Below are 26,879 nucleotides of genomic sequence, written 5' to 3' on the forward strand. Positions count from 1 at the left end.
TCAATCAATTCACCATCGTCATTATTTAAAAAAGGATTTATAACCCAATCTGGAATTTTCAAATTAAGGAGATCTTCGAACCTTTTCTGCATATCTCTGTGCAACATTTCTAGATGATTGCCGAAAGTTAGTAGAGTTTCATCAGCTATTTTTTTCTTTTTTCTCTATTTCCAACAGATTTGGAAATTGATACAATTCACGTCATCCTACATTGCGCATAAAAAAAGCTTTAATTTGGAAATAAATGCTGAAATTTGAGTTTTTGCTTTAATAAGAGTTACTTGTTACTTGTACTTTATTCATTGAGTTGAATCTAGTAAATAAATCTGCAAGATAAGCAATATCAGTTTTCATTTTCTTGAGGTCATTACTAAGGTTGTTGTTCTTATCTTCAAAAAACTTGACAACAGTATCACCAGCATCTGTCGTTACCTAGTTGATTCGTCTGTTTGTAAGGCAAATTCTGTTGTTTGTAAAATGTTGCATAGAGTATTTTCTGTGTCTTTGGCCATTTCGTCTATCCTTCTCTGAACTGTATCATTGCTAAGTGGAATAGATTTTATTATATTGTGCGGTGATTTATGAAAAACAGTACTGATAACTTCAGAAATTGCAGGCAAAATTAATTCTTCACCAATTGTATGAGGCTTACCAGCTTTTGCAGTCAACAGTGAAATATTGTACGAGGCCCACAAGCCATCGTTGTTTTGTTGCGACACACAAGAAAACATGCTCGATGATGTTGGGTGCTTTTCAAATTTGTCACGTAGCTTTTGAAAGTAAGGCCCTTATCTGAATGCACCTTATTTAAGTGCTCCAGTAATCTGGAAGGCTTTGTAGCCTCATTTGAATATGTCTTTTCACAAATAAGGCAAATTGGAAGTTGTTTGTTTGCTGGTGCTGATATAAATCCATATATTAGCCATTCCACAGAATACTGTCTACATTTCTTTTCTGGCTGGGCCATTTTTCTTCCTATTTAAAAAAAAAAATAAATAATAATAAGAAGAGCATATACGTATCATTATTAAGAAAATTAAAAATAAGTTTCTCCCTGTCGCCCCCTTTCATGCCTAATGCCCCAATGGATAATTCAAATGCCCCCTAGGGGGGTGATATCGCCCATTTTGAGAAGCACTGGCCTAAATGGATGTCAGATGAATTAATGAGGCTCCTGGCAGAGAAGAATGTTTGGGATGCGTATAAACAGAAGCCTACGGCAGGTATAAACTAGTCTGTAATCAAGTCACAAAGGAGATTAGGTAGGCAAAGGCAAATTACGAGAAATCTTTGGCAAAGGATGCAAAGAAAAACAGCAAAGAGTTCTTTACTTATGTAAACTCTAGAAGGAAAGGGATGAATCAGGTTGGACCACTTAACATAGATGGACTGACTATTGATGGTCATGCTCAGGTAGCTGTAAACTGAATGAGTATTTTGCATCTACATTCACACACGAGGAGTTATTAAATGAGGGGAGTGGCAGAAGTTTATCAAACTCTAACAGGGAGCTAAGTGATTTTGTAATAACTGAGAGCAAAGTGGAGGAGAAATTGTTGAATTTAAACATAAGGAAGGCACCTGGGTGGATGGGATCTATCCAGTTATATTAAAGGAGGCAGCAAGGGAAGTAACCAAACCCTTAGCCATAATTATGAAAGCTTCCTTGGACTCAGGATAGGTTTTTGCACACCTCCAGTCCCCATGGACTGGAGGTGTGCAAAATGTATCACCAATTCACAAAGGGGGTTCAAAAGGTGACACAAATAACTAAAGACCTGTTAGTTTATAACCCGGGAAAATAATGGAATCACTGGTTAAAGAAGCATTGCAGGATCATCTAGACATGACTGCAGTAGTAGTTAAGACACGGCATGGGTTTGTCAAAGGGAGGTCTTGTCTGACCAGTTTGATTGCTTACTATGATATGCTCACAAAGGAACTGGATGCAGAGAATAATTTTGATATCATATAGTTGGATTTCAGGAAAGTTTTTGATACTGTTGTACATGGAAAACTGCTGTACAAATTGTAGAGGTATGGCATTAAGGGTAAGTTGCTACAGTGTAGTTGCTTCAGTGTAAGTTGCTTCAGTGTTGGGCCCATTGTTGTTTTTAGTATTTGATGGTTTGGAAAACTGTCATTCAGGATGTTCCACTTTTTCCAGAAAAGAAAAAATCAAAAGTTGATCATTATAAATAATCCATTCATAAAATGCAGACAAAGTCATCGTCCTCTTACGAAACCAAATAATGGAACACATTATAGTAGTAGTAGTGGCATGTGATGCAAGAAAGCAAGTATGAGCTTGCTTTTTTGCAGCAGCCAGAAAAAAAAAAAAAAAAAATCACACCATTCCCTCCAAATGCCTGTTCAGTTCCTCCTTAAATTTATTTAACCTATCAACTTCCACAACAGATGGAAGTTTGTTCCAGCAATTAACCACCCGCTGGTTAAAGGCAAATTTCCGCACATCTATTCTACATCTGTCTTTTCTTAATTTGAATTTATGTCCCCTTAGGTTCGTAATCTGAACAAGTGGAAGAATCGCATCAGGATTCAGCATGCTCAACCCATTCAAGGCCTTATACACCTCAATCAGATCACTGCGCAGGTGCCTATTCTCCAGCCATTGCAATTTGCAGAACTTAAGCCTCTCTTGGTAAGAGGATCTCTTCATTCCCCTCACCAATCTTGTTGCCCTTCTCTCTACACGCTCAAGCAAATCTACGTCCCTCCTAAAATGAGGCATCCAGACCTGTACGTAGTACACAAGGCGTGGCCTGACCAATGCCTTATACAGAGGGACAATCACCTCCTTTTCCCTGCTAGCAAAATTCCTATATATCATTGACAAAACCACATGACCTGCCCTGGCCGCCTGTCTGCATTGCTCAGAAAACTTCATATCTGACTGCACAATTACTCCCAGGCCTTTTTCATTTTCTACCACCTTAAGTATAGTACCACACAGTTGGTACATTTCTCTTGGGTTACTTCTACCCATATGCAGTACTTTGCATTTGTCAATGTTAAACTGCAGTAGCACACTGCCATTACTGTCATTAACAACCCTGCCAACCTGTGTATCATCTGGAATCTTTGACACTAAGCCTGATATACCTTCATCAATATCATTGATAAATATACAAAACAACAGTGGACTGAACACCGAACCCTGTGGAACTCCACTAATAACATTAGTCCACGAAGAGCAGTGCCCATTGATTACCACCCTCTGTTTTCTCCCACTCAACCATCCTTTTATCCATTGTAGCAACTTACCCTTATACCATTCTGTTCCAATTTATACAATAGTCTTCCATGTCAAAAGTGTCAAACACTTTTGTCAGCAGTGTCAAAAGCCTTCCTGAAATCCAAGTATATGATATTAAAATTATTTTTTGCATCCAATTCCTTTGTAACCACATCATAATATCTTATCAAATTTGTCAGACAAGACTTTCCCTTAACAAACCCATGCTGTGTCTGAATTATTGCTGCAGTCTTGTCTAGATGACTGCAATGCATCTTTAACCTGTGACTCCATGATTTTACCCCGAACAGAAGTTAAACTAACTGGTCTGTAATTACTCGTGTCACCCTTCGATCCCCCTTTGTGAATTGGGGATACATTTGCACATCTCCAGTCCATGGGGGCTTCCCATGTGTCCAAGGATGCTCTCATAATTATGTCTAAGGGTTTTCTTAGTTGCTTTGCCACCTCCTTTAATAAAACTGAATAGATCCCATCCACCCCAGGTGCCTTTCTTATGTTTAACTTCAACAATTTCTCCACCACTTTGCTCTCAGTTATTACAAAATCATTAAGCACCCTGCTACAATTTGATAACCTTCTGCCATTTCAAACCTTAATAACTCCTCTTGTGTGAATGTAGATGCAAAATACTCATTCAATTTGTTTGCTATCTGAGCAGGATCATCAACAGTCGAACCATTGATATCAAGTTGACTTCTTAGATTCATCCCCTTCCTTTTAGAGTTTATATAAGTAAAGAAATCCTTGATGTTTTTCTTAGCATCCTTTGCCAAAGTTTTCTCGTAATCTCCCTTCACCTGCCTAACCTCCTTTGTGACCTGATTACAGACTAGCTTATATCTGCCATAGTCTTCTGAGTCGTTTGATAATTTATATGCATCCCATGCATTTTTCTTCTCTGTCACGAGTCTCATTAGTTCATTTGATAACCATTTAGGCCTAAACCTTGAACAATATTTCTTAATAGGTATGAAACTTTTAGTAGCTTCCACGATTAATTCCTTGAATGCTTCTCACTTTGAATTTACTGTTGGTAACATCGTCAGCTGAGCCCACTGTACTCACCTTTATGGAAGCAAAAACCCTTTCCTTTACACCTGATGGTAATTATATCTTTAAGTAAATCCGACATCAGTACACTGATCACTGCCACCTAGTGGTTCCTTTATCTGAAAATTGCCGACTGGGCTAGCCGGGTGGGTAAAGTGCCTGCCTGGCAACCCAAAGGTCGCGGGTTCGAATCCCGCCTCGGGCTTGGATCCAAGTACTGCAAAAACCTTGGGAGGTGCATTATGGCCACAGAAGCCGATGCGCCAACAACTACCAAAAAAAAAAAAAAAATCTGAAAATTCTTAATACACGAATGATCACTGCTGATAACCAGATCAAGAGTATTATCCTCTCTAGTTGCCTCTTGAACATGCTGCTGCAGAAAACAATCATCCAATAAATCCACAAAAGTCTTACTAGTGTATGAGTGACCAAACCACAAGTTCCAGTCAATATCTGGTAAGTTAAAATCCCCCATTATTAAGACATTCTGATTTACTAGCCCACTCTATTTCTCTGTACAATTGTTCATTGTACTCATTCGAGTCCTTAGGTCTATAACACACTCCTACTCTTTTTGCTTTCACAGTGGCTATGTCACACCAAACTGACTCAGCAGTCCACTGTTTTCACAGTAACATCGATAATGTCCATGAACATATTCACCACTACAAACCTGTTGCCATGTGTTTACGAGAAACAAATCTGATGCCTCAATTTTCCATTCAATTGAAAATTATACTATCTTTAGACAAGATAAAGCTGACACTAATATTGCTCATGAGGAATAGGCATATATCTTGGAATCAGTGCCCCGAGTGCCAAGCGATTTTCTTCCTGTGAATATAGAGCGCTCTCCAAAGTGATATAGTTTTGTTTATTTTCTAGTGCACCTGTTATTTATTTTGTTTACTTGAAGTGGAATCCACCTTTCTTTTCTTAGTCTTTATATATATATCACTAATCAACTCTACTAACTTTTAAACAACTGCTTGGTCACTGGTGGCAATGCTCCTGCCTCCATGTGGCACAGCCAGTAACCTGGGGGATAAACCAACTCTCAGGGCTAAAAGAAGCAGTGATGGAAACAAATGAATTGATACTGGCCGTGACTTCTCTCTCTCTCTCTCTCAAAGAGAATGAAAAAAAGACACTGACATAGACAGGAATCACCACATTTTCTGATAATACATTCTCTGTCAACACAACCTGTGAGCAAGCTATCATTCAGAGATGCCTCAAACATGCTGCAGGTTCACCAAAAATGGTGAAACATCTCCAGTCTGGAGCTTTATTAATAGAGACCACCAATTCTCGACACTCTGAACTATTATTACGTCTGTCATCCTTGAGTGGAATCCCAGTTCAAATCACACCAAATACCACTCTCAATTCTTCAAAGGGGTGATCACTGAATGGGAGTTATTGAACATTCCTGAAGATAAATTAGTTCGGGAGCTTTTGATCTTTAAGATCAAAAAGTCACTCGGGCAAAAAGGATCACGATCCGAAAAGATGGCAGTTTAGTCCCTACCCGGGGTATAATTTTAACCTTTAGTTTTCCAAACCTACCTGCTTCGGTTAAAGCAGGATATTTAAACTGTTACGTTCGACCATACATCCTGAATCCCTTAAGGTGTTTTAAATGCCAGAAATTTAGCCATTCCTAGACAGCATGCCATGGAGATGCAACGTGTGCAAATTGTGGGTGTAAAACTCATACACAAACAGGATGCCAGGCACTAATTCCGTGATGTCTTAATTGCAAGGGCAACCATCCTGCATACTCCGAAGATTGTGAACTCTGGAAGTTGGGGAAAAAATTCAAACTAAAGTCGAAAAGAAAGTTTTCTACCAAGAGGCAAGAAAACAAGTAAAATTAAGTATACCAAAATGCACTTATGTTTCTACTACTTACAGTCACCAATATTTTCTAGTGCACCTGTTATTCTGACGTAAGTGTCCAGAATAACAGAACATCGATCTCAGACTGGGCTCAATCAGTCCTCTCAGTCCAGCATCCATCTCCATCAAAGGTAGTAGACAATGCAGTAATACACCACTGACAGTTCCATTCCAGATTTCTCCATTGTCGAGCAGTGCAGAATATGCAAAAATTAGATCCAGTTGAGGTGAAGCAATCTCACCTATCAAGTATGGACACAGATGATACCACCAACCAAGATCTGCTTGAAATACATGCAAATGGTGATATGGAAGAAGAAGAAGAAGAAAGCAGATGATGATATGGAAGAAAACTCAGGACACCCTAATTTTTGAAGAAAAGAAAAATCAAAACTCAACAGATATAAACAAGCCACCCACATAAAAACACTCATCTTCCGCTCACAAAACTAAATAATGAAACAAATCATACAATGGAACTGCAAATCATACAAAGGTTTTCGCAGCAATATTTATAATATCTATGGATTGTAATGGTCATTCCCTGACCATTACAGTCCATGCTACCATGTGCCTACAAGAAACAAATTTAACACCAAAAATCTCCATTTCAGTCAAAAAACTATACTATCTTCAGAAAAGATCAATCTGAAACTAACAGCCCCCATGGAGGAGTAGCTCTACTCATGGAATCAAGGGTCCCTCTAGGTGCATTCCATTGCAAACACCATTAGAAGCTGTTGCTACATGTATAGTTATCAGTATCACATTGACATTCCCTAATACAAATTAAAGTGGTCGCAATATATCTTCCGACAAACCAGATACCATGCACATTTCAGGATCTGGAAAATCTTATTTCTCGATTACTGTCTCTTGTCTATTAGGAGATTTTAATGGACATCATCCATTGTGGGGTCTCTTGTCTCAGATGGGTGTGGTGAGCATTGAAATGCTACTTGACAGAGAGAGAATTTGACACTATTAAACACTGCCTTACCAACTTATATCCATTTTCCTACTGGATCAACCACTGCCATAGATCTCTCAATCTGCTCTCCAATCCTCTTCCCAACTGTAGAATGGGCAGTACCTGACAATCCTTTAAACAGCGATCATTTTCTACTGATTAGCATTCAAACCACCCAGTCCAAACAAACAAAAACAAAATGGAAATATTCCAAAGCGAATTGGACAAAATTTACAAATCGTGTATGTTTTGATGAGGATATCATTGTGTTTGTTGTTTGTTTGTTATTTGGTTTTTAGGAACATTAGCAACTAAGGCCATATTGCTCCGGGATATGCGGTGGTCATTCCCTGACCTTTCCGCATCCTCCGTGTTTGGTGGTGATGGGCTCGAACCCTGGTCTAATCAAGAAGCGTGTGCTAAGCACTACTGCTGCTGCTCCTTCCCACCTGGCTACGGAGGTGCCTAGCATTGTCTTCTGCTATTAACACTATCACCAATCATATCACAATGCAGATACTAACAGCTGCAACAGCTGCCATCCCATAGTCTCAAATAAGAATCCATTGGCATATCAATCACTGATGGAATGGTGATTGTAACAAAGCAAAAAGTGGGGAAAATACAGCATGGAACACCTTCCGTGAATATCCCACCACTGCCAACCTTATTAACTTCAAGAGACTGAGAGCCTAAGTCGTTTTATCCAACAAAAGGCCAAAAAGATTCGTGGGTAAAATTTGCCTCCTCAATCAACAATGGTACTGATAACTGAATAATCTGGGACAAAGTAAAGAAGCTAAGTGGGAAATATCATATATCACCTTCTCCTATTATTAACTGGAATGGGAAGGAGATCTCCTCTCCTGGAGAGATTGCCAATGCCTTAGGAACTGTGTTCTGTAAATTGTCCACCTCAAGCACATATCAACCTTCTTTTAAAAAAATTAAAACCAAAGCTGAGTAAAGGAAACTGAACTTCAAAGCTACATGTCCTGTACCCTATAACCAACCACTCAATATTTGAACTGAAAGAATCCATATATATCTCAAGAAACTGCTTCTGGCCCTGACAGAATTTACTATATAATGCTTCAACATCTCAATCAGAAATCACTGTCGCCATTGCTAAAATTTTACAATCGGATATTCTCAGAACATATATTCCCCACTTCCTGGGAACATTCTTTTATAATAGCTACACCAAAACCTGGAAAAGATCATTCGATTCCTCACAGTTAAAGACCAATCTCTCTAACCAGCTGCTTGAGTAAGATTTTGGAAATAATGGTCCACTATCGACTCACCTGGTATCTTGAAAGCCAAAGCATAATCAGTGACAATCAGTTTAGTTTTCGAAAGAATAGATCTTCCCTAGACCTCAATCATAAGAAACGCATTCACCAGAAATCAACATCTCGTCATTATGCTTTGATATAGAGAAGGCTTTTGATACTACAGGGTGATATGGCATCCTAAGAGATCCCCATTCTATTCATATGAGGCCAGTTACCATATTTTATTCAAAGCTTCCTTCGATACAGATCTTTCCAAGTTAGGTACCAACAGGTTTTATCTCAAACATACATACAAGAAGGAGGAGTCCCACAAGGTCTGTTCTTAGTTTGTTCTCTGTTCTCAATATGAATAAACAATATCACAAACCATATTCTAAACAGATGACTCATATCTTTATGCAGATGATCTTGCCATATCCTGCCATTCCCAGAATATGAACTATATCAAGAGGCATTCTAAAAATATCCATAAAAGTCCCTAATTAGATCTCGGTTAGTCTATTTAGCACCTGTTTATGACTCAGCTAGGGAGAGCACCTTAGCCCGTCTTGTGCACATTCAACATTCTTCTCTTAGGATAGCTCTAGGTGCATACAGAACATCACCAGTTTAAAGTCTTTATGTTGAGGCTCACAAACTTCCTCTTAGTGTTAGAAGAAAGATGTTGCTGATGAACTACTCAGCTAAAATTAAATACCTGCCTACTAATCTTGTTTGGCCACTACTGCATGATTCTCAGTGGAAAACCACTATGCAAATAACCCAGAACAATTTAGCCTACTGGTATCAAACTGCAAAATTTAACAGAAAGCTGGAACATACAGCCCGATAATATCCTTGGAGAATCAAAAGATCCAGATCCCCCGTGGACTACTTCACGCTTTCTTCTGATGAATACTTTGAGAAATGGGGTAAAGGTTCTATAGCAAATTTTAACATCCAACAACTACATTTTTCTCATACACAAAATTACCCCCACTTTAACAAGATCTGTACTGATGGTTCAAAGTCTGACAATAAAGTGGGTGCAGCTGCTGTCTTCCCTAATACAACTGTTTCAATTTCACTTCCAGCCGAATGCAGCAGTTATACTGCTGAACTCTATGCCATTAAACTTACTCTGAAAAACATCTAACTCCTGTCAATAAATAAAAGCATAATATATACTGATTTACAGATTGCCAATTTAGCTTTGAAAGGCACTTCCTCACCTAACAATCCTTTATTAAAACTCATAAGCTAATGTATCTTCATTAGCATCAGCAAACTGTTATCTTCTCATGGATTCCTGGCCACAGTGGTATTCCAGGAAATGAATGTGCAGATGATGCTGCAAAGCATCCTTCCAACATGGCCTCAACAAATGATCTAGTCTCATATCCTGATTATAGACACAATATATGGAGAACAATGGACACTGCTGTGGAAAATGCAAACAAATAACAAGTTATTTCAAATAAAACCTTAACCACAATTATGGACTTTTAGTCTTTGTAAAAATAGAAAAGAAGTAATCATAGCCAGAACCTGAATAGGTCACACATATCTATTTGTTTACAGGAAATGGTCCTCCTCAGTGTGCACACTGCTTGCAACCACTTACAGTAAAACATATACTCCTTTAATGTACCTTGTTCAACAAAGCCCGATGAACGCCTTTTAGTTTTATTTAGGGGGAGGGATGAGATTCTGTTGTTGAATTGACCATTACCAAGTTGTGGTCTGAGGAGCACTAACATTAACCATGTACTTTGAATAGTTGTTGGTGAGGAAAAGATCAAGACCTTTCTATTCAGCTGCTTAAGTTTTGACACAGCCCTATATTTCATTAAGGGTACTTAATGAAATATAGGGCTGTGTCAAAACTCTGGGACTGTAACTAAACCGTGAATTAATTTTGTATGCATTTTCCTCAATTTAGGATCTCTCTCTCTAGGAAGCTAAAGCCGCAGTGGATTTCATTATGAGCATTTGAAAATCTGATAAATATATAGGGCATTATACTGAATTATCTTTGTCTTAGTGGTTAGTCATTTTTCCAAAAAGGCCTTCAAAGTCTATCAAAACAAAGAATTTATTGGATTTTACCACTGTGGCTGAGTTAGTTGGGTTAGGGTTAAATGATTTCTCTGCTCAGAAGAAATTATTTTTTCCCTCCTTTTGCACATCTAAAATTTACATTTTTTATTCTACGTGAATACTTTTTAGAATTCATTTCTTAGCCATATTCATAATGTGTGGTGCCCTCCACTGAGTTCCAGGCAGTAGTCCTGCTCTAATTAAAGAGGTGTATAGATGTGACCAGTCCTCAGTCTGGTTGAAGTTGTGAACAGTAATGATGAAACCAAACTGCAAATTGATTCATTCCTGCATTAATTCATGATTTTTAACGTTTTCTTTTTGTCCTGAATGAAACAAATACATTTTAAGCATAAACAAACTTTGAAACTAATTTATTGTACTGAATTTTTTATATGAACTATTTTGTTCAAGGGTTCCCTTATTACAAAGTACTAATGAGGAAAGTGTTTAAGACCTGTAAATATACCTTTGCCCTTAAATATTTTATTGACCTGTAAATATTTGTGCTATAGTGAAATTTCTTGAAATGTTATTTGTTATGATAGGATTATACTGTAAATATTTTAGTCTTTGGTTAAATTAATTTTCTCTTACAGAGATTTAGAAGAAGCACTGGAGATGGGGATGGACTGGTCCCTTAGGGAAGGTTTGTGTGTTATTTTTAATGCAAAATAATATTCATGTAAATGTTCACTATTGAATAATATTAAATTTTGATTATAATTTGTACTTTACTTATTTATGCCAGATCCTATGGTCTCAGAAATGTCATTATAGTAACTCCATGCTTAGCAATCTTTGTTGTCTCTAGATAGCACCTTGATTCTGTCATTTATAAAATTTCATTTGGTTATAACATGTGCAATCGCCTTCTAGAAGTTGAAGGCTGTGGCTACTTGTTCATTATCATCAAAAATGTCTTTAAAGATTATGTATCATCCTGTCTTGTGGGTGGAAGACCCACAAGACAGGATAATACAAAAGTGAACATTATTCTTCTCTGCTTTTCATATGCTAACATTATTCTAATGTGTGCTTGTTAGTTTGGCCTGCATTATATATGTGGAACTATGGACGTGGGGGGGGGGTTCTGCTCTAATAAAGGAATTGTTTGGATATCTGTAGTCTGTCTGGCTAAAACTGCTATGCTTTTCAATTTTTTTGCAAACTAGTCCTATAATTTTTATTTTTAGATTGATTTGTTTGCTTCAGTTACTGATCTGCCACTGATCGGGACTGCAGGTTTCATTGTTATCTTATCACCTTAATATTGTCTTATACTTTCGGGACCTGTCTGCCTGTAGTTTTTGTTGTTGTGATCAAGTGGCAATCAAGTGAATAGAGAGTCCCTCTGTTCCCTTAGAACTCTCAAAATTTGCTTGCAAAATAGTCAATTTGGCCCTGGACAGACTGTGCAGGGTGGGGTAGAATTTTTCTGTGGCATGATCTGTGCTTGTTAACAGGAAGGACTGTCTTTATAAGGATGGGATATGCTTAAGTAGGAGTACAAAAATATTTGCTGATGCTGTCAAAGCAGTGTTGGTGGGTCACCACACTGCTAGTGGAATGGTGGGGAAACATGGACTAGTAGATTAGCAGCAGCTGCAAGCAGAGGTGTAAGTGGTTCTTATGGAATATGCTTCTCTTTGAACTTGGGAAATAAGGTGTTGGGAATTTGGTGTGCTGGGGCCTTCATGGAACAAGCAAATATATATGGCTGTATCAGGATTACTGAGGGTAAAAACAGGTGCTTGTGTACTTGCACGTACACTAATGCACCTTAAATAAATTTAATTTGAAGTACTCGTCAGACATCAAATGCAGGCATTCTTGAGGTATTGGAGACATGGGGGTCATTCGGGCATAAGGAATGTAAAATTTCATTATGGGTAGTATATAATGTTTGCAAACAGGACAGGAGGGAGGGTTTATGCTCTTAGTTAAGAAGCCCATAAAATGGGAAGCAGTGCATTCAGTTTGCACGAGTGGCTAGTACGATGTCGAGTCAGTTTGTCTGTGTGGCATGAGTACTGAGAAAACAAAAATGAAAGTAGGGGTGTTATTATAGGCCTAATGATTGTAATGAGTATAGCAAACATCTGTACAGACAAAGAGCAGGCCAATAAAATTATGGACTTAATTTCACAACTGTGTTGTTAGTTATTATACTATGAATGGTGGTGTCCACTGAGAATAAGTAACAGCAGTCTTCTTATTGGGGAAGCGTTACGTATTTGAAGTATAACCGAATATGCAACTCGTGAAGGCATTTGCAGACCTTCATTTCTTAAAAAACTAATATCGCTAATATTGTTTATTATTATTTATTTAATATTATTAGGTAATTTTATTTATTTATAAAAGAAAATAAATCTTTAATGATAAAGATTATTTTAATTTAATGTAATGAATCACTCCTAATGCACACTGCCAATTCAGGAACTTCCCAACTTCGGTAAGGGTTGCGTTCCACGGAACGCTTCGCAAGTTGGAATTTTCCCCCATGCTTGCGCAGCACTCGCAGCTGTACTCACTGAATTGATTGAATCAAAAAAGAAATGTTCAACGAACATGTAAATAGAGTTGTTTACTGTATTTATTCAATTTTTTATCTCGTGCGCAGGAAAAATATCAAAGCGTGCAATTTTAAAAAATTGCAAAATTATAAAATTACAAAAAAAGAGAGAAGACAGGCATAATGTCAGTACATTTACCTCTCAACCATCGTTGCCAGAATTGATGTCTTCAGCTGATAAGTACGCCGCTGCAGAGGTTGAAGGCTTCGGCTGCTCAACCTTATGAAAGAACATATTAATGGATGACGGCTTTTTTCTTTTCATCGTAGATTTTTTGTAGCAAGCAAACGTATCATTGACCCCTCTGTTAACTTTTAAGAATCGTTCGCTATCAGGATCCATCTTCTCAAACTTTGCCATTGCCATCTCTCTGGTGATGAAGTGTCTCGGCTCCTCATTTGGTTCATCTTGAGCTTCATCAGCATTTTCTTATTTCACTTTCACTGCCTGCAAGTCTAAGTTCTTTGTTAGATAATTCCTTCTCTTCTTCCTCTATTAACTCCTCCACGTCTTTGGCATCAACCTCCAGCTGAAGTAACTCTGCAACCTTTACAATCTTGTCTGTAACCTTTTCGTATGATTCGGCTTTTTCAATTCCTTTGAAGCCTTTTATGTGCTGTGGTCATATTTTCGTCCATGAGCCATTTAAACAACTTTTAGTAATTTCTGCCCATGCCTTATTAACATTTAAGATGGCATTGTAATTATTGTAAGATTTCAAAAAGTCTCTTAATATAAAATTTTTCTCATTGTCTATTGCAGACAATGCCTGAGCAAATGTGGGTAAATAGTATGCTTTTAAATTCAAAACGACACCCTGATCCATAGGTTGGATGAGTGAGGTCGTGTTTGGCGGTAGAAATATGACTCTCACGTTCAAATTGAAATCATCTAGATGCGTAAGATGTCCAGGAGCATTATCTAATAGAAGAAAAACCTTGAAAGGAATGTCGTTGTCTTTACAATATTTTTTCAAACTTGGGAATGAAGCAGCACTTAAACTAATCCTCAAAGAGATATTGTTATCCATGCCCTCTGGTTTGATCGGAAATGCTCGGGTAGGGTTGCTTTATCGATGCCATTAAGTGCACGAGGATTTCCAGAATGGTACACAAGCAGTGGTTTTAATCAGTAATCTCCCGCTGAATTAGCCCCAAGCAAGAGTGTGGCCCTATCTTTTGAAGCCTTGAAACCTGACATATTTTCTTCTTTGGCAATGTATGTTCGATCCGGCATTTTTTTTTCCAATAGAGAGCAGTCTCATCAATGTTAAAAATTAGCTGCATTGAATAGCCACTTTCAATAATTTTTTCCAACACATCACAGAATTTCTCTGCAGCTGCAGAATCTGCACTGGCAACTTCACTGCATACTTTAATGTTGTGGAAACCAGCGCAATGTTTGAACCTATTAAACCACCCGTTGCTTGCCACGAACTTGGGTTGGGGTTCGCCATACTTATCCTTAATATCTTTATAAATACTTGTTGCTTTTGCTTGAATGGTCATTAGACTCGAGGGCTCTCACTTCTGAATCTGATTTTACATCCATATTATTAACAGCTGTTCCATCTTCGATATAGCACCTGAACACTGTTTTGTGATCACTATTGATCTTAAGTGTGTTGATCCTTTGACATATATTTTTATATGCGCACTGTCCTTTAAAATAGTATTCACTGTTGAAGCAATGAGACCTAATTCCCTTGCAATAGATGACAAACTTTATCCTACTTCTTAATCATTTTCATCTTCATTTCCTGGCACTACCACCACTTGCACTTTTCGTTGGTCACTTTCTCTTCATCATTGTGATTCGTAAATAGGAATGAAGAGAAGTGTCTGAAAATTTGTTTTTTTATGGTGAAATGTGTTCCCCAGTGAAGGGAACAGATTTCACCATAATAGTGTAAAAACCCATCCAATTGCAGTTATCAGTATTATCGCAAATGCAATAAGATCGAGTTCACTATCCGTTTATAATTAGATGCACTAACAGAAAAGCCCAATAAACGAGAAAGTGCAAATGTTTCGTTGTTTTATGGTCGTCACCTCCAGAAACCTGCTTTAGAAAAATATCACAAAAGCGTTCAAAATTGATTCTTATATATCAGAGGATATGATAATGATGAAAGGGTAGCGTAATTTCCATTATAAATATGATCATTTAGAGAGATAAATAGCTTAGTAATGTAGCGCACTTTTCAACTTCCAAGGACATGGAATGAATTGCTAAAAAAAAAAAAAAAAAAAACCTGTGTTATTGGGTTAACATTACGATATTTTCACGATACCTCCATTTTATTCTTAAAGGATGGAAAATATGTTTCCACATTTTTAAGTTTGCAATGGCTGGCAAAAACTTGCATTTAGTCGACTTTCCATAAGTCGAGTATTACATAAATCGGGGAGTTCCTGAAGTCTAAATTAAAAAAAAAAAAAAACTAAAACAAACACTTTCCTATCAATAAAGTAGTAAGGCTGCCTTTTTTATCAGTCATAATTACAAAAGACCAATGAGAGAAAATACTTGATGAATGTCTTAACTGGTTGTTGTGGCTGTTTAATACATAGAGTTTAAAAAGAAAGAAAGAATAAAGTGTTTGGAGTTCTATCAGTTTAATGCCATTGATGTGATTTTGTATGCTGATATGATCCAGTGAAGCATTACTTAATATATTTTATACAACTTCATGTATTTATTCAAGAAATAGATTCAAGGCAGAATTTGACAAACATTTGGAGCTGGGGGATGGGTGAAATATAAGGGTGTTTTTTTTTTTTTTTTTGGCTGATGCTATATATAAGCTTGCTTTCTTGCATCATGTGCCCTTGCTAATGCTAATTTAAATTAGCATTTGTAGCTAGCATGTCTAGCCGAGTTTTTCAGAAGCACTAAGGTAAATATCGTTTAACTTTAATTTAAATATAGTCATATTTCATATTTAGAGCCAATTTATCATCTAGTAGCTATTCAGAGAACAGGTTTATTGAACCACATCAAAATTTGTCTTTTTTTTTTTCAAAAAAACGTGTCAGTTTTCAGTACTTCTCAATATTTCTGAACGTAAAGAAATAGCTATTTTGCAGTTTTTCATTTCCTTACAACAGATAAAACTGCAAATGGAATTTGTAGCTAGCATGTTGTCCAGCTGAGTTTTCAGAAGCATTAAGGTAAATATTATTTAACATTAATATAAATATAATCATATTTAGAGAGCTGGTTTGTCATTAACATTAGTAGAGACATACAATCCAGGAAAGAAAGCTTATGCAGCATCAGCCAAAACGCGCACGCGCGCACACACACACACACACACACACACACACACACACACACACACACACACACACACACACACACACACACACACACACACCTTCTCATTTCACCACTCTGTTCGTTCCAAATACCTGTCCAGCTCATCCTTATATTTAGGCTATCTACTTCCACAACAAAAGCTGGAAGTCTGTTCCACCAATCAACTACCTGCTGGCTAAAGGCAAACTTCTGCACATCTACCCTACAACTGTCTTTCCTCAGTTTGAATTTATGACCTCTCAGGTGATTATTCTGAGCAAGAGGAAAGATCCCATCAGCATTGAGCATGCTCAAACCATTCAAAGCTTTATACACCTCAATCAGAGTCTGGAGACTAGGCACCTCGCAGGTGCCTAGTCTCCAGACACTAATCTGCAAAACTTAAACTTTCCTTCGTAAGAGCAACCTTTCATTCCATTAACTAATCTTGTTGCCCTTCTCTATACTCGTTCCAACAGCTCCACATTCTTCTTAAAACGTGGCCTCCAGACCTGTATACGGTACTCATGGTGTGGCGTGACCATTGCCTTATACAAGGGGATAATCACCTCCTTATTTCTGCTAGAAAAATTCCTGTATATCATTGACAAGACACCATGAGCTACTCTTGCAGACTGCTCACAAAACTTCATATCTGCCTGCACAGTTACTCTACCACTCTGCCTGCACACATTCTCTACCACTGTCAGTGTAGTACCACAAGGTTGATATGTTACTCTGGGGTTACTGCTTCCCATATGCAGTACTTTTCATTTGTCAATGTTAAACTTCATTTACCACCTCTCAGCCAATCTGCTCAACTTTTCTAGATCCTGTTTCAGCAGCGTACTGCCATTTATTGTCCTTAACAACCCTGCCAGCCTTCGTATCATCTGCAAACTTGGACATTAAGCCTAATATACCATCATCGATATCATTTATAAATGCAGAAAACAACAATGGCCCCAACACTGAACCCTGAGGGACTCCACTTATAACATTAGTCCACAAAGAGCAGTGTCCATTGATTACCACTCTATCTTCTTCCACTCAACCATCCCTTTATCCATAGCAGCACTTTGCCTCTAATGCCCCACTGCTCCAATTTGTGCAGCAGTCTTCCATGTGCAACAGTATCGAAAGCCTTTCTAAGATCCAAATTTATGATATCAAAGTTATTCCCTGCATCCAGTTGCTTTGTGACCACATCATAGTATCCAATCAGATTGGTCAGACAATCTCCTCTCTTTGATCTTCTTTGGCTTAAAATCTCTACCTCATTGTGTCAAATTCATCTGTTGTCTCTACCATTCTCCCAACTCTACTAATCATTTGGAGCTCTTTAACTTCCTCTCTTTGAAAATTGTCCATTTCCACTTGCAGTCTGCCAAACCCCATGTACTTTTTCCTGACAGAATCTCAGTTATCGGTTGATTCAACTACTGCTCATCTCAGATGCCCAAATTATTTGCTTTATGATTCCTTTTGCCTCAAAGGACTCGTGCATATGTCCGTTCTGATATTCCCTGTCAGAGACTTGGCAATTTGGAATCTCCTCTCTTCGATCTTCTCTGGCTTAAAATCTCTCTCTACCTCACTGTGTCAAATTCATCTGTTGTCTCTACCGTTTTCCCAACTCAACTAATCACTTGGAGCTCTTTGACTTTCTCTCTTTCCAACTTGACTTTCTCCAGTCCAACTTTCCTAACAGTGAGGTAATTTTCCTTGGTGATTTTAATGTTCACAACTCCAGCTGGCTTCCATTTTCTAGCCACACTGACCCTGCTGGTTGAGATGCTGAGGCTTTTGCAATTACTAATGACCCGGCACAGACTGTTCATTTACCTACAAGAATACCGGACAATTCTAATCATACAGCCAACACGCTTGATCTTCTGCTCACAAACAACCCTTCTAAGTACACGATCGAAGTGAGAGGTCCTTTAGGCACTTCAGATCACAACTTGGTGATTGTCTCTTCTGTGACAAATTCAATGGAAACGTTTGGTGAAACACAAGCAGTTGCTCTTGACATCTCAAAGTCTTTCGATCGTGTTTGGCATAAGTCTTCTAAACTTTTGGGGGGGGGGACCTAATACAGAAGAAATAAGAGAATTTTCATATTCTCCCCTTTACAGATCTTAGATCAGTCTTCCCACTGATTTTGTTGAAAACCAGAATCCCACATATACAAATCAAGTTTTATTCTGGAAGGGGGGGGGGGGATAGCAAATACAGGACCATGCTGAGGAAATGCCACGAGCTAGGCCACAATGTCTATGTGTCTGCAATTCTGCCCAGACACGATAGGAGGGATTATATTTAAAATCCTTGTGGATTATCTCAAGACTTGAAGGACTCTGCAAGGTTTTTGAGGGGAAAAATCTATCAGCTTGACCCTCACTTGTAGGTAGAAGGAATTTGTTTTGTAGAGACGGGATACTCTTAAACAAAGTGGTGCAAAAGTTTTTGCTAGTATTATTGAGGATACCTTAAAGGTTCAGGGAAACTGCTAGTTAGGGGGGAATGTGGGTAATACTAACACGCATTTATCTGATAATATTGGTCAAAGTAACTCTTGCACATACCTCAAAAGTTATGTTTCCCCAACTGGGCATATTATCTAGATGTTCTGGGGGCAGAAACATTTCAAGTGAGTGGGTAGCTAATGCCAGGGAAGAGAGCCTAAAAAACTTCAAGGGTTGTGTTAGGCTTGTTAAATACACAAGAACAGTAAGTCTTAATTGTTTATATAGTAATGTTAGAAGTATCGTCAATAAAATGAACAAATTCGAACTGCTGGTTAAAACAAGTAACGCAGACATAATAGGGCTTACGGAAACATGGTGCCACCCGAAAATAGGGGATGATGAGTTTCAGTACGGCTTGTATAATGTATTTAGGAAGGATATGGTAGATAGAAGGGTTGGCAGGGTAATACTTCTTATCAGAAGCAGCCTGTGTGGGACGATAGCTTTCCCGGATTCATACATTTCACGTGCTAGTATAGAATATGTATGGTGTGAGATAGTTGGAAACAAAGGTATAATGCGAGTAGGAGTAATCTACCGACCAGGTGATTGTGAAGATTATGATGAAAGCCTTATCACTGTCTTATTATGGGTGATTTCAATTTTGTTGCCTCTAATTGAGTGGAGAAAATGGGAAGGAAACTCGACATGGGGAGCAAAATTTTTAAATCAGCTAGATGACATGTTATTTGTATCAACATGTCAAGGAAAGTACTAGAGAAAAGAATATCCTAGACCTCTTTATCACCCATGAATCAGATGACATAACAGGGCTGACAGTAGAGGAACCAGTAGCAGGAAGTGAACACGGAGTTCTACGGTGGATGATGAAGAGAGAGGTAGCAGTAGTAAAAGGCAAAGGAATGGGTTATAATTTCAGAAAAGGAAATTACAGTGCCTTAAGCTGCTACATGGCCTCTATTAACTGGGTAGATATCGCACAGAGAACGAATACAATTGAACTGTGGTATGTTTTTAAAACATTAATCACAGATGCCTTGAATGCATATTTACCATTAAAAAAAAGTACTCCACGAGGAGGGTTCCAAGTTGGATGAATAGTGAAGTTGCCACATTACTTGAGCAGAAAAAGGTGGCATGGAAAAGTTAGAGCAATAAAAAGTACTGAAGCCTATAACAGCTACAAGATGATCTGTAATAGAGCCACAGAAAAGGTTCAAAAGGCAAAGGCAGTTTATAAGAAATCGCTAGCAAACAGAGCAAAGGGGGGGGGGGATAAGGAATTTTTCACATATATAAATGCTAAGCAGAACAGGACAAACCAGATTGGACCTTTGTGTAAGAGAAAGGGGGTAGTGTTAAATAAACCAGCTGCCGTTGCAGATGAACTCAACAGTTATTTTGCATCGATATTTACAGAAGAAAAACCTTTTGTGGCAATGGGAAATTGTGGGAGTGAAGTTGAAAAATACGAAATTTCGCAAGATTATTTAATGAAAAAACTTTCGAGTCTACAGGCCAGTAAGGCTCCTGGAGTTGATGGAATATACCCTATAATCTTAAGAGATGTGGCAAGTGAGTACATTGAACCATTGAGGCTAATTATGCGAGCATCACTAGACTTTGGGGAGATTCCGTTGGATTGGAAAAGTGCCAACGTATCTCCCATACATAGGGTGGTTCTAAGAGTGAAGTGGGAAATTATCGACCTGTCAGTCTGACTTCAGTGGTAGGGAAAATCATGGAGGAAATGATCAAGGGTGGAATTTGGGATCATTTGGATAGAATTGAAATTCTTAAGAATACTCAGCATGATTTTATAAAGGGAAAATCATGGTTAACAAATCTGGTTCGCTATTTTGAAAGGGTCAGTCATGAGCTGGATTTAGGGAATAATTTCAACATTGTTTATTTAGATTTCAGCAAAACGTTTGTCTCAGTCCCACATGAGTGGTTGCTTTATAAGCTGAAACAGGTTGGAATCACTGGGAAAATCCTTAGATGGATATCAGGATGGCTTCGGGGAGGAGGCAGGGTTGTGATAAATGGCTATTCCTCAGATTGGGTTGATGTAAGAAGTGGGGTTCCCCAAGGATCAGTATTAGGACCACTGTTGTTTTTAATTTTCATAAATGACATTAATGAAGGAATAGAGGGCGTGATGTCTAAATTTGCAGATGATGTTAAAATAGTTAGTAGTTAATGATCACTGTCATTAACTACTAACTCAGGGGCTTAGAGGGGAACAGGTATCCTGTGTGTTATCAGACACTCAGCCTAAAACACTGATGGATCCAATATCTCTCTATTACAGAAGATTTAGGAGAAGTCCGGTTGGCCTGCCTCCCTAAAATTCACTCATGCACACCTTCTCGATGGTAAGCCCTGTTACGTCACTTAGGTGGCAACGAACGTGTAGAGTGGTTCTCTTCAAGGTGCCTGGTCAGCATGAAGAGGAAAAGACCAACCCCTCCAGCAATATGAAAGCACGACGAAACAAATGGCCCTCAGTCCCCAGCAGCTTTCACTCTCCCTCTTACGGCAGCGAGAGGATTAGAGTGGAAGCAGAGGGTGCTAAGAATCTCTGGGTACGACCAGGCTGCCACGCACGGAAACTGAACTTGGCCTGTTATAACGTAAGAACACTCATCGGTGAAGACAGGATATTAGAGCTGGAAAAGGAATTAGAAAATGTGAATTGGAATATCATCGGTTTGGCTGAAACAAGAAGAAGAAATGAATCACTTATAAGTTTATTAAGTGGAAATCTGCTATACACCAATGGAAACAGTGAAAGGAGTGAAGGTGGAATTGGGTTTCTGGTCCATAAAGATTTTAAAAACAACATTTTGGAATTCAAAAGTACATCACCAAGGGTGTCAAGACTAATACTCAAGATTTCTAAGAGATACAAGCTAAAGATTATAATGATTTATGCACCAACATCGAGCCATGATGATGAAGAGGTTGAAGAAATGTACACTGAAATTGAGTCTTCTAGATGAGCAGAAAACCCACTACACTATTATTATGGGAGACTTCAATGCTAAGGTTGGAAAAAGACAAAACAGCACAGAAAGGGGAACTATAGGAAATTTTGGAATTGGTGAAAGAAATGAAAGAGGTGAAAGACTTGTGGAATTTGCAGAATCTCAAGGACTGTCAGTAATGAACACTTTTTTCAAGAAAAGGGTGAACAGAAAGTGGACATGGAAGAGTCCAAATGGATTAACTACTAATGAAATCGACTTCATCCTCACTAACAGAAGATATATTGTGAATGATGTTACCGTCCTGAATAAGGTAAATGTTGGAAGTGATCACAGAATGGTAAGATGTACACTTGATATAGATGTAGGAAAGGAAAGGAAAAAACTGACTCGAGTAAATAATACAAAGGTCTTTAAAATAACAGAGGAGGAGAAAAAGCAGTATGTACTGGAACTTAAGAACAAGTTTGAGCTTCTGCAGACAGCTGAGGACCAAGATATCGACGAGGAATATTACAACTTTTTGAAAGTGATAAAGCCCAAGAAACCTTTAGGGAAAAAGAAATCCAAAGAAGAAAAAATTAGTCAAGAAACACTTGTCATGATGAACCGAAGACGACAAATGAAAAGCAAGAAAAACACTGACAGGGAGAAAATTGAGTATACTGAGTTATGCAAAGCCATTAGAAAGAGACTCAGAGAGGACATAAGAAGATTTAACACAAGAAAAGTAGAACAAGCATTAAGGGAAAACAAAGGATTTAAATCAGCAGCCATGAACAGTAATACAGAAAGACAAATAATACTGAAACTGAAGAATAGCGATGGTGTACTTATAAACAGCAGAGAAGGCATAATTCAAATAGCAGAAGACTACTATAGAGAATTATACAAGGAGCAGGGGAATGATGCCAGCAGTGGGGAAGATGGATTGCAAAGTAGCAACACATACGACATACCCAATATTCTTCCTGATGAGGTAGAGCATGCATTGAAGAAAATGAAGAATCAGAAAGCCCCGGGGGAAGATGAAGTTACTGTAGAGTTGTTAAAATTGGGAGGAAGAGACATAACACAAAAACTGGCAAGGCTCTTCACAAAGTGCATTAGAAAAGGTGTGACGCCTAAGCAGTGGAATAATGCAATCATAGTTTTGCTGCATAAGAAAGGAGATAAATCAGAAATTGGAAATTATAGACCAATTAGCTTGTTATCCCACATCTACAAGTTATTCACAAGGGTCATTACTAACAGATTAGAAAGAATACTGGATGAGAATCAACCGAAAGAGCAAGCTGGCTTTAGGACAGGATTCTCAACTATGGATCACCTTCATGTAATATCACAGCTAATGGAGAAAGCAAATGAATATAAAACACCATTATGCCTGGCATTTGTGGATTATGAAAAGGCATTTGACTCCATACAGCATAAGGCAATGTTTCGGGCACTGGAAAGACAAGGCATTGATACCCCATATATTATGATTTTGAAGAAAATATACGAGAGTGCTACCTCCTTTATTAGACTAGACAAAGACAGTAGGAAATTTAAAATTGAGAAAGGAGTTCGACAAGGAGACACAATATCTCCGAAGCTATTTACTGCTGCCCTTGAGGAAGCTTTCAGAAGATTAGACTGGTCGCAGAAAGGAGTCAATGTGAATGGAGAGTACCTAAACCATTTACGATTTGCAGATGACATTGTGGTCATAAGCCATGATCCCAAAGAATTAGAGGAAAATCTTAATCAGTTATGCACAGCTAGTAAGGATTTTGGACTAAAGATGAATATGGCTAAAACAAAAGTAATGATGAACAAGTATGCCACAGAAAGGGAAATAATGATTGAAGGAGCAGTAATTGAAAAGGTGGAGTCATATACTTATCTGGGACAAGTTATTAGCTGTAATAATGATAAATGGCTGGAAGTCAAGAGAAGAATAAATTTTGGATGGATAGCATTCAGGAAATATAGTCACATACTGAAGAGCAATATCCCAGTTTGTCTGAAACGTAAAATAATGGACCAATGTATACTCCCCATCATGACTTATGGAAGTGAAACTTGGGCACTCACCATAAGAATGGAAGAGAAGCTGAGAACTACACAGCGAAGAATGGAACGAATCATATTGGGAATCAGACTGTTAGATAAGAAGAGAAACACATGGATTAGGCAACAAACTCAAGTAAAGGACATTCTTATCAAAACTAAAGAACTAAAATGGTCTTGGGCAGGACACATAGCTCGAAGACATGATGACAGATGGACTAAGAAAATGACAGAATGGTATCCAAGAGGAGCTAGAAGAAAACCTGGAAGACAAAGGCGGAGATGGATAGATGAAATTCATGAGTTTGTGGGTAGTAAATGGATGTCCAGTGCTCAAAACAGAAGGAACTGGAAAGTTGCTGGAGAGGCCTTCCACTGCAGGATGAAAAAAAAAAAAAAATTTTTTTTTTTTCATCCTGCAGTGGATTGAAAATGGCTGATGATGATGATGATGATCACTGTCAAACTGAACTTCTTCAGAGAGACCTAGATAGACTTCAGGAATGGTCAGAAAAATGGCAGCTATGCGTTAATCCACCTGGGAAACAGTAATCCCAAATAACTTATTCACTTGGTGGAATTCAACTAAACCCAGTACTGGAGGAAAGGGACTTGGATGTTACGATACAGTCAGACATGAAATTCTCTGATCGTTGTAAACAGGTTGCAAGGAAGGCCCATGGTGTCCTATCGATGATCTATCGAACTTTTGCAAATAGAGATAGGGACGTGATAATCCCATTAATAAGGCTTTTGTTAGACCACACTTGGAATACTGTGTTCAAGTATGGAGACTGCACCTAAAGAAAGACATCGAGCTTCTTGAAAGGGTGCAAAGACGGGTAACTCGTCTGGTGATATCGGCAAAGGGGCGTCCTTATGAAGAAAGACTTCGAATATGTGGGTTGCAGAGTTTGGAAACTAGACACCTCAGAGGAGATTTGATTGGGGTGTTTAAGGCTCTGAGAGGCATCAATAAAATGAATGAGGATAAAATGTTTAAGATTATAAATGATGCTAGAACTAGGGGACATAAATTCAAGTTACGGGGGGGGGGGATGTTTAGATTGGACTGCAGGAAGTTTCATTTTAGCCAGCGAGTTATAAATTACTGGAATAAGTTGGCTACATGGGTGGTAAAGGCTGACAGTTTGGGGAAATTGAAAGGTCATCTGGATAGTACCTTCGAGTGAGGGAAACACATAGGATGATAGGTTTAATTTCCTTTTCTTTTATTAATTATTAGGTTTTTTTTATCATTGTTTTATTTTATTTATTTATTATTTTTTTTTTTGTCTGGTGCAGCATAAGCCATAGGCTTTCTTGCACCATGCGGCCATTACTAATACTAATTCCTCATGAAGTAACTATCCAGTTGCCTTTTGAAATTCTTTAAACTGTCATCAACTACCTGTGGAGGCAGCCTGTTCTAGTAATTAACAGCTTGCAGGCTAAAAGAAACTTTCCTAAAATCTAGTCTAGTCAAAACTTCTTCCTCTGTAATTTGAATTTATGGCCCCTAGTTCTGGAATTCTTTATAACAGTGAAAATTCCATCTTTATTCATTTTACTAACCCCTCTAATGTTCCTGGTTGCCAAGTTCTCTAGCCTACATAATCAGTCTTTCCTCGTACGGTCACCCTTTTGCCAGTCCTACTATGCTAGTTTCCCTTCTTTGGACCCTTTCAAGAAGCTGTGAAAAGGTCTCCATTTTCAGAAGTTTCCATACTTGGACACAGTAGTTTAAATGTAATCTTACAGTTGCTTTATACAATGGGATTAGGACCTTCCAACTCTACAGGATAATGTTCAATAAATATTTTGGGCTTTCCTGGCCATCTCTTTACACTGCTCAGAATACCTTCATATCTGCCCATATCATAACTCCCAGATCCCTTTCTTCCTCTGCTGTGTTAATTCAGTCCCACTGAGTGTATAATTTATTTTAGGATTGCTATTTCCCAAGTGCTTGTATTTTTCTGCATTAAAACATAGCTTTCTGACCATTCTTGAAGCCTGTTCAAACCATCCTCAAGGAGCACTGCTTGCCACTGATCATTAACGACTCTCCCAATCTTTATTTATTTTTTCTGCAAATTTTGCAAACATGCCCTTTATCACTTTGTCAATGCTGTTTATGAAAATAAGAAACAACAATGGTCCAAGAACTGATCGTTGTGGATTCCATTTCTGACACGACACCAATCCAAAGAATATCCATTGATCACAACCATCTGCCTTCTGCCTTCTGCCTTGCAGCTATCCGGCTTTCCATCTTAGAATCTTTCCAGCAATCCCAACATGTTCCAGCTTATACAGTAACCTCTCATGAGGGACTGAGTCAAATTTTTTTGTTAAAATCCAAGTGAACTATGTCAAAATTGTTCTTACATCCAGCTCATGAGTAAATAGCGTACTAAGTTAAACATGATTTCCCATAAAACCATGCCATTTCTTTCTAAATGGATTGCTCCATTTAGAAATGAATTCCTGGATTGCTCTCTTTGCATAATTTTCCCTATCACTCAAGTCAGACTAAAGTCTATAGTTACCGACTTCACTCTTAGAACTGCTTTTTTGTATTGGCAATACATCGACGCTTCTCCAACCCAAAGGAATCTCTCCAGACTCCAAAGATTCCCTCCTGATTAACCTTAACAGTTCAATACTCTCTCTCTCTCTCTCTCTCTCTCTCTCTCTCTCTCAAAATCTTGGTTAATCTGGGTTTTCTTTGATTGTGTCTTAGTTAATTGCTCTCTGGTGAGGGTTGCTGGATGATAAACCAGTTGTCATGAATTTGCAACAAGTTGCAGCAAATATGTTAAGGAATGTCATTGTTTTGAATGTAAGTGGATTACTGCAAAAAATGTATTTAAAAATT

The 26,879-nt window shown here is 38.1% G+C and overlaps 1 protein-coding gene across 1 annotated transcript in view; it reads left to right on the forward strand.

The window, feature by feature from the left end:
• RtcB (RtcB RNA ligase) overlaps positions 1–26,879 on the forward strand; it is a 119,964-nt gene that overhangs the window by 54,233 nt on the left and 38,852 nt on the right. Inside the window, exon 5 of the mRNA XM_090387072.1 lies at positions 11,182–11,231. Coding sequence (XP_090243198.1) covers positions 11,182–11,231 — 50 coding nt within the window. The remainder of the gene's footprint in view (positions 1–11,181; positions 11,232–26,879) is intronic.

The sequence above is a fragment of the Mastigoproctus giganteus genome, chromosome 13 (assembly GCF_048544385.1).
Source record: "Mastigoproctus giganteus isolate SK-2022 chromosome 13, ASM4854438v1, whole genome shotgun sequence".
Lineage (NCBI taxonomy): Eukaryota > Metazoa > Arthropoda > Arachnida > Uropygi > Thelyphonidae > Mastigoproctus > Mastigoproctus giganteus.